The following is a 9,405-nucleotide window of genomic DNA, read 5'->3' as shown; positions in this document are numbered from 1 at the left end:
ATTTGTGAACAGCTGTTTTCCACAGGAAGAGTAAAATTTCATTCAAAATCTGACAAGCACCTTGAGAGCTCACTAAGAGTGGCAGCCACTTCCATGAACCAGACACTGATGCATCAGTTTCACAAAGACAAGGTCAAATATCCCACTCGTTTTATGGTTTTGTTGCCCTTTTTTAATGTTTTGTTTTAATTAAGATTAAAATAAGTTTTGTTACTTATATGAATTAACTGTAATTCAAAAATTGTGGGGTTTTTTTTTGACTGTGGGGCGGTTTACTCAGTGCCTGGCCTGATGGCTGTGGATGGTTTCACCTGTCTCCTGCTGTGCTGCAAGATGGGCCAGCGGGGAAGAACAAGGAGAAGAACATAAGAAGGAGGAAGAACATAAAGCCCCCATGATTCAGGTGGAAACTGTTAGAGGCCTGCTACTCCACCTGGACTGCCACAAGTCCATGGGGCTGGATGGGATCCACCCAAGGGTGCTGAGGGAGCTGGCAGATGTGATAGCCAAGCTGCTTTAGTCAGCCAGCATTCCTGGTCAACTGGAGAGGTCCCAGAGGATTGGAGGCTTGCGAACGTGACTCCCATCTACAAGAAGGGTCATAAAGAGGATCTGGGGAATTACAGGCCTGTCAGCCTGACCTCAGTGGCAGGAAAGGCTATGGAGAAGATCATCTTGAGGGACATCACATGGCATGTGCAAGACAACCAGGTGATCAGGCCTAGCCAGTGTGGGTTCATGAAAGGCAGGTCCTGCTTGACCAACCTGATCTCCTTCTATGATCAAGCGAAGTGACCATCCCTCTGTACTCAGCCCTGGTGAGGCCACACCTCAAGTAATGGATTCAGGTTTAGGCCCTCACTGCAAGAAAGACATTGAGGCCCTGGAGCATGTTCAGAGAAGGGCAACAAAGCTGTGAGGGGTCTGGAGCACAGGCCTTATGAGGAGCAGCTGAGGGAGCTGGGATTGTTCAGTCTGGAGAAGAGGAGGCTCAGGGGAGACCTTATTGTTCTCTATAACTTCCTGAAGGGAGGTTGGAGTGAGCTGGGGGTCGGCCTCTTCTCTCTTGTAACTAGTGACAGGACGAGGGGGAATGGCCTCAAGTTGCACTAGGGGAGATTCAGGTTGGACATTAGGAAATACTACTTCTCCAAAAGGGGGGTCAGGAGCTGGAATGGGCTGCCCAAGGAGGTGGTGGAGTCACCGACGCTGGAGATGTTCAGAAAACATTTAAGTGTTGTACTGGGGGACATGGTTTAGTGGGAAATACTGGTGAAAGGTGGACAGCTCTTAGAGGACTTTTCCAACCTTGATGATTCTATGATTATATATTTTGAGGACTACTCCAAAAGTAACGCTCCTGTTTTATCAGAGGCAAGTGGTGGTGGTATAGCAGTAAAGATTGAATCTTTCCACTAATATTGTTAAGTTTTGTTGCTGTGTGACAAATGACAGAAGAGAGGCATACTGACAAAATGGCATCTGAGGTGGAAGTGCATATGAAACAAGCAAGTGTCACTGAACATACAGCAAAAACAGCACCCACTGACACTCATGAATGCCTGATGAACACCTCCCTATGGAGGGCAAACAGGAGATACGAGCACAGGGAGGTGGTGGGTGGTGCATTTCAGCAGCAGTGGGTCACCTCCACTGGTACTGAGCTGTGCCAGCACAGCATGCAGGATCTTGTTAAATGTTGGTAAAAATGCATAGATAATAATGGCAACTATGCTGAAAAATAGTGTTGTGTAGCTGAGAATTTCTCTATTAAATAGTGTTATTTTGGTCTTCGTAGCTGTTGTAGTTTCCATGGAAATAACGAGGAGGCGTTACTTTTGGTGCAACATACATATACACAGCCCAAGACAATTCCTCTTCACTCCATGTGGCCCAGGCAAGCCAAAAAGGTTGGACACCCATGCACTAGGGCAAGAAATATTCTGTTAGTTGCTCTTTGTAATGCAGGACCCTGCAGCAGCTAAGGAAGTGAGGTAATTTACAGTAACCATTTACTTGCTAATACCAAGCAAACAAAACCCCAGCATACATTAATTCCTGCAGTAGTTCCTTATCTTCTGCTAGTAACTTGGAATAGTTTCAATACAAGCATAATTAATCTCCTTAAAAAATTGCATCCTTCATCCCTACCACCTCAATCTCCAAGCCACATATTCAACAGCCAGCTAAGACAGCAGATAGAAAGCAACGCTTGCAGGAAGAGAGGCTCAACAAGTCTTTTTGTTAGAAGGACTGAAAGTCACTCATGCACAAAGCTTGCTCCATAAACAAAGGAAAAGATTTAAATTCAATTTTTGCAATTTGAACTCTATTCAAAATAGCCGGATTCCAACCATTAACTCACCAAAAACAGGAAGAGCAGCTAAGGACACCAGAGAACCCTGCAGTATTGCACTTCTGTAATAGCCAGTGAAAGCACAGAACAACGGGCACACTGTGCACTGCACCAAGTGTTAAACCAGGCTATATGAAGAGAAAATGCGTTATCTCATCTATGTTGGATCAAGTCCCAGAAACTAGTAACTTCAATCCTTCCTAAACATTATTCTTCACCCTAGAGGTGAAGAAAAAATGGAGTAATAGTGATTAGGAGGTAGCTGTATAGGAGAGTAAGAAAAAATTAAAAATCTGAAGGCATTCATCAATAACCATTAGCAAGGTTAAAGACTTTGCATAAATCTGCATGCTGATGGAGTGCTTTAAAGGCAAGACAGCCCCCAACACTCCTGTAATACTGAAAGGGAAATTGTTTAAAGGCACATGTTACAGGGTTGTAGACTATTGTAAGAAGTTTTCCTACTAGGTTTGCCATTTTTCCTTTCTCCTTTAGCTTTAATTCCTCCAAACTCACGGCAGATTTTGATCTATACAAGTGCTGAAGTTGTACGTAAGTAAAGTAGCTAATAACATGATACTTAAATATTGCCAGGCCTATGTAACAACAACAGTCAAAGTACCATTTTATAAACCCACTTTGTGTTCTGCTCCTTCTTTTAACTTGTGATTAAATGCAGGGAAGGTTGGGTGGGCTTTTCTGTTTTTGAGAGCAGAGGGTGTATAGAAAAGAAGGAACAAGACCTCTCAAACCCACTAAGGCTTTTTAAAAGGAAATTGTGCTTGAAGATAGTTTTCCTATATTACATCTGGCTTTATCCTAAGTATACTGTGAGTCATGCTCTCCACAAGTTCAGAACATTAGCAGTAGGGATGATATCAGAGGAAGAAGATTTCACAAGGTTTGTAGGGTCCTTAAGTTTTGTAACTGAGGTCTCAAGTGGATGCTAAAGATGAGCAAAGCTCAGAATTGCTGTTTAAGACAAGCAACTCCTTTTAAAAGGAATTTGGAGGTATCCATTGTCCAAATAGCAAACTGGAATATCAGCTGTCAATTCACTTTACAAACTGCACTATTCACTCAGGGTATGTTAATTTAAGACATGGAAATAACAATAGTGGAGCAGCAGTATTGACTCAAGTTGACTCTAGCATGACTATCATTTTGCAGAACGTTGTGCTTGCCTGTCCCTATCTCCCCATCTCCCCTGCCCATACCTTTGACTTGAGGTTTTTATTAAGAATTTTTCATCTTCATTAGAAAAAGGAGACAAGAGACAAATTTTAGATTTCTTTGGAAGATAGTATTTACAATACATACAAAAATACTCTGGAAAAGACATTCAAGTTCACTTACAAAAAACACCAGATTATAAAGAATTACAGTAGAAACATGCGTAAGATTGTTGTTCTTTTTTTATACATAATTATAATTTCTTTCCACCCCCCCAAAAAAACTCTAATGCACTTAACTGGGTAAGCAGTGTTGTAAATTTGTTTATAGAGGCAGATTTAAGACTACTACAAGTTTTCATGCAACTATTTAGAGTCCTATTGCATTTTCTTCAATAGTGAAGATTTATGGGCCTCTATGAGAGACAATAGGTGTGTAGTACACAGCTGTGCCAGACAGCTGAAAACTGCTGCCTGTAAAAACTGAGCATCATTGTGACAGATGCACAGGAGTGTATGTGCCAAACTGGAAAATACTTTAAGAACAATACATCCACATCAACTAGGAAAGTACACATGAATACATACTTGAAGCCAGAACGTGTTTGCAGCGACTAGTTAACCCTCTTCACATACATTCTGAATTCAAGTCACAGGACGAGCTGTTTGTGGCTTTTTCAAAAAGCTGTTTCAGCTAGTGATAATTAAGACTTTTAAAAAGACTGAAGTACAGCTAATGCAAGGGTACACATGAAGCAGTTCCAGAGGAAGCAAGTGTCTAAGCTAGTACTACTTAAAAATAGCAGTATGATTTCCGTAGCCAGTGACTCAGCAGCAAATGATCTTGCAAAAGCTACACAGTGATAGGAGTATCTTACAACACCTGCAGGTCAAAAAACACAAGTGTTTAACTAGCTAACATTGCAGTACAACAACAGTAACCCTCCACTCTTTGTCGGGAGCTACAAAATAATGATAACATGAACCAACAAACAAATGAATATCATCTTTACCTGAAGATACTGGTTACTGGTTAAGAGTAAGTCTGATGGATCTTTTAATAATACGAATACCATTTGTTGGAATAGGAGATGAAGAATCTGGTAGTTCTTCACTGCAAAGCCTCTACAACACACAAAAAGATGCCACAGGAAAAAAAGTTTTAAGTACACTAAGAAGCAGCAGATAAATAACTTTCTAGCTGAACAGAACATCATTCTTTACGTACAAAACCAGTATAGCTCAAAATAAATATTCACAGAAAAGGCTATTTTTCAGTCCCAACACTTATTTAGTTACCATTACAGTTTACAGAAGAGCATTTTCCTCTCTGCACCCTTGATTCCTGAGAGGAAAAAAAAAAATCTGATGCCAGAAAATAAGTTGCTCAAAGGTGTAATAGAAGAAGCTACTGTTCCTCTTGGATCCATGGCTCAGGAATACAGTGTCTCTACTGTCCAGAGTACTTCCCATCTTACAACCTCCCAGTTCTGCAACATTCCACTTGACACAAGAATTTTTATTTGTACACTTTGAAGCTTCCAGCCCTGTCACTGAAGTCAGTATACAAGTAGTTACAGCTCAGAGCACCTTATACAAGGTCTTCAAGGAACATACACATCACTTTAATAAAAAAAATAAAAAAGCAAACTGGAAGGAATGTCAGTTTGAATAAATGGAGACAGGGATCTCCAAGCACAAGAACTTGGAATCTTTGTTTTCATTTTGCAAATATGGACTTCCTTTTGCAATTCAGCAGAACTGTGAAAGGTAAAGGCTTACGAGAAGAATCAGTTTTAGAGGTTAGTACATAAGTCTTTGCATACACAAGGAAAAATCCAGTTTTGCTTCCCAATACCTGTGACATTGATGTGTCAATACTTGCAATCAGCCTGTTTTTTCCTCCAAGGCCAACCTAAAAAGCCAAAAAAGATCTATGAGGCACTATTCTCAAATTCATAACTTAACAGACAGCAAGGTTTGGCAGCTGAGATACTTAAAAGCTAAATACATACATGCATTGACACCCTCCACCTTTCAGATTAGAAGAATACTACATTTTTATTAAATTACCATGAGCATACATGTGATGTTTCAGGTATTTCAGCCTCTACTCTACCACAAGACCACATCTTGATTTGAGGATGTGCTCTCAAGAGCTTATCGAAAGCAGCAATAACAATAAGGCTCTGTATCCTCCCTTTGAAGGGTTAAACACTTCAGTCTTCACAGTAGTTTTAGTCTTAAACAACTTGATTTGCTGTTACAGAAAGCAAATCTATTTAATGCATGACAAGCAGCTAGATATATACTAAAAAGCATACTTTTGTTTACATCAATAAATGTGTAGATTGTGTGATGTATTCTTGGCACTAGGACATTCCCATTTACTCCACTTGGAATAAAACCACCTGAAATTACATTTTCTGTAGATCTTCTCTTTACATCTTCTGGATTACCATCATCTTTGAAGGCTGAATCACGGCCAATTAACTAAAAGAACAAAATATACAGGCTCAATCACTCCTAGACTAAAGTTACCTTCATACTCAGATACACCATTTGGTCAATGCATCAGCCATTCATATAACAACATTTAGACACCAAGACCATTATCAAACAGGAATCTCAGATCTCTTGAGAAATCTTACTATTCATCCTTCAAATTTATACTTGAAATATTCAATACTAGATAATAATTCCAAAGGTTGGTTCTTTTCTAGCTGCAAAATTGAGTTGTTCTTGATTTCTGCCTCAAAGCAGAGGTTAAATCACAAAAAGCAGCTATTAAAAGAGATCTTTTTTCTATAATGAAACTAATCAAGCATGAATGTAAAGCTTCCATGAAAACAAGGTTTAACAAGCAACTTCACGCTTTCTTCCATGGCAGACAATCTACTGAGTACAGCAGAACTACTGATAGGCATTCAAAATTATCTGGCAAAAGTATGAGCTAATCAGGTTCCACGTTTATAAGATGCATATTTCCTTCAGTAAGAGATAATTACAATGTTTTCTAAATTGTTTTAAGAATTGTTTCCAAATGAGCTGTTTCCTTCATTAATTGGACAGTGCACGAACACAAACAGCATTTAGACATGCTATTGCCAGACTAGAAACAGTGTCAGATCATGAAAGAAACAGCTCACCAGACATACTATATTCAAGACAATTTTTCGTACTTACATTAGTAAAACCATCCTTATACTTAAGTTTAGACTCCTGAATCTCTTGGGGATGTATATGTATATTTCTTATCAGTTATTTGATTCATTCTATATCAATAGCTACTACTTCAAATACTCCTCAGGCTAACCCCTCTTCTTTACCTTTTCTCTGTCTTTTGATCTCTTGGAGCTTTCTTTTGAGACAGGTGAATGAGGTCGTTTAGGTGCAGCACTCTTTGAATTTGTAATTTGAATCCCACTTAGTTCATGCTGTCCTTGGACAAAACATGTTCTAAGTTGAGAAATCGCATTATGTCCTATGACTGTAGGAATGGTGCAGTCAGATGGAGGTCCTGATGTTCTTATGGCAACTGCAGCCTCCATTTCTGTAGGAAACATCAAACCTTTAGACCTCAGTCATGAAGTTAAAGACTGCATTCCACCTACTAGCTTAATACATACTTGAACCAATAACTGGAACAGAGACTCCCTTGGACATCGGTGACACAGCTACATGAGTCATCTTCTCTCTATTGTTAGCACCGTTCGTTCTCCAAATTATGGCATTTCTGTGAAAAAATTTTTATAATGCCTGTGTAATAAAGTACTAGTTCAAAATACCGCACATCAATTGCAGAACGTTCATGCAAGACAAAAATGATCTACCTCCTTAGCTCTATTAAACAGCCCAGGCACTTACTGACAATCTAGCAGATCATTCCACAGCATTTCAGATTAAGCATGAATATTTTATTTTGGTGAGCCTCCATATACTAGTACTTTTTTCCAGCTTTGTGTATGCAGTGTTCCATACTACTTTCTTCATTGAAAGTAGCTCCTCTTCTAACAGGTGCCACCCCCCCCCCCCATTTTTTTTTATTGCTACTTTCACAGTACCACACTGGGCCTGAATACAGCTGGCAATACACTTAAGCATCTCATGTCCAAGTTCTTACACAGCCCCACTAAGTCAGCAGCAGCTCTGGAGTTTTTGTGATCAAGATCAGTACCAGTTATAGAACTCAGCTCTGCTTGGCAGTAACCATTCTTTGTTGGAAAGACCAGTTACCCACATGTAAAATACTCCAGCTTCAAGAAGTTGTATTCTAACCTAACGTTATTTATATTCAAAACCAAATAATTGCTCTACTGTCAGATTCTACTTTATTCCTACTTAAAGATGTGTATTAAATTATTGTAAGAATTCCCTCTGATCCACTCCCTGTGGAGGTGCCATCTTTGTTCCCAAAGCCATTAGGGCATCCCACAGTCTCATAATCTTCATAGATTCAAACAAGCAATCCTAGACCTTGTACAAACTATGAGTCAATTAACAACAGCTTCTTCAGTTCTAAGGTTATCATACTAACCTTTCCAACTCTGCTGTAGAAGTGTCCAATTTAGATATCATACTTAATGAAGAGGAATTATATGGTGTTCTGGAGCTGTTGTCTCTGGAACTGTTCAAGCTTTCATTTGAAGAGGCTCTTTCGCACCGAAGCCCACTAGCATTTTGACTAATAGTTAGCATGCTTTGCTGAAACAAGTTTGGAAAATGAAATCTTCCAATAATTAGTAATCAAGATAAAACTTCCAGAAGAGTGACATTATTTTTATCATACCTTCTTCCTTTTTTGTAAGGTTTCTGCAGGCAAAAAATAATGGAGATGCTTTCTCTTCACATAAGCTGTCTCAATCTTCATACCTTCCTTTAGCATGTTAATGTTGTTTGCCTGCCTGTAAACTAACATGAAATTTGGTACTGTAGCTTAATGATAATGTTTGCATTACATATTTATCAAAGCCACACGATTTCTTTGGAAAGAACAAGCCTCTAAGTCTGTTCTGCTCAAATCAAGAGCAAGAAGTTTCTTGCTCAATTGACTACCAAATGCTACTGAAGTATTCCACACAGCACATCAACTCACACTTGTCTTCTTGAGATCATTTCACATTCAGTACAGACCAGATACACAGCAGATATTTCAGTTCAAATATGTGTTTAAGTACTCACTTATAGCTAACTGTGCACATCATATCTGAGCTGATTTTAACTTAAAGGAAATAATATTCCACAGCCATTACTTTTCTGATTCAGAGCAGAGAAGATATCTAGTCGATTTTCTGAAACAACCCCATTGGTGCACAGCTGAAGAGAGATCAGGTATCTTATTCAAGATTCAGACTAGTTTCATATTTAAGGTGCAATTGTCGTTTTTTTCCCCTCATAGCAATTTTGTAACATCATACAACTTCCCAGTAGTTCAGATTTAAAAATATATATATATATCAATCTTCCAGATAAGGCAAAGACTAGATTCTAGGTACAACTGACTCAACAGAATCATTGCAATTTAAGAAAGTTTTCCTGGACAACTTCCATTTAAAAAAATGTAGGCAAACTGTTACACTAGCACAGCAGACATTACAGAATTAATACAAAGACAACAACACAAGTCTGAGGAAGTCATCTCATTCAGCTTAAGATTCAGATGAGTTAAGATATCCTAAAGCATGAGATAAGGTGATCAGCTTTTACCATTTTTAAGTGGAGATCTAAGTTTACGCTGTTGATAAACTCTCCATCAGTGTAAATAAACATTTAAGGGAGTTCACAGTTCAAAATTAACTTCAGAAGATCAACCCAGGTCCTACGTACAACAGGTCCTACGTACAACAGGTCCTACGTACAACAGGTCCTACGTACAAC

At 39.0% G+C, this 9,405-nt stretch overlaps 1 protein-coding gene across 7 annotated transcripts in view; it reads right to left on the bottom strand.

Moving 5' to 3' along the window:
* Positions 3,632-9,405, bottom strand: part of PAPOLG (poly(A) polymerase gamma) — a 20,656-nt gene continuing 14,882 nt past the window's right edge. For 3 of the 7 annotated variants that reach the window (XM_021392431.1, XM_021392435.1, XM_021392436.1), the window contains exons 16-23: positions 8,318-8,439; positions 8,066-8,232; positions 7,158-7,264; positions 6,858-7,081; positions 5,950-6,021; positions 5,387-5,443; positions 4,542-4,653; positions 3,633-4,411 (exon numbers count right to left, since the gene is read on the bottom strand). In XM_021392431.1, the coding sequence (XP_021248106.1) occupies positions 4,555-4,653; positions 5,387-5,443; positions 5,950-6,021; positions 6,858-7,081; positions 7,158-7,264; positions 8,066-8,232; positions 8,318-8,439 (848 nt within the window). In that variant the 3' untranslated portion in view covers positions 3,633-4,411; positions 4,542-4,554. Of the gene's footprint in view, positions 4,654-5,386; positions 5,444-5,852; positions 6,022-6,857; positions 7,082-7,157; positions 7,265-8,065; positions 8,233-8,317; positions 8,440-9,405 lie in introns of all 7 variants that reach the window. The other 4 variants (XR_002437128.1, XM_021392437.1, XM_021392434.1 and 1 more) reach the window with 4 other exon arrangements.

Source organism: Numida meleagris, chromosome 3 (assembly GCF_002078875.1).
Source record: "Numida meleagris isolate 19003 breed g44 Domestic line chromosome 3, NumMel1.0, whole genome shotgun sequence".
NCBI classification, from domain to species: domain Eukaryota; kingdom Metazoa; phylum Chordata; class Aves; order Galliformes; family Numididae; genus Numida; species Numida meleagris.
The sequence above is the reverse complement of the archived record's forward strand: the minus strand, read 5'-3'. Positions and strand labels throughout refer to the sequence as shown.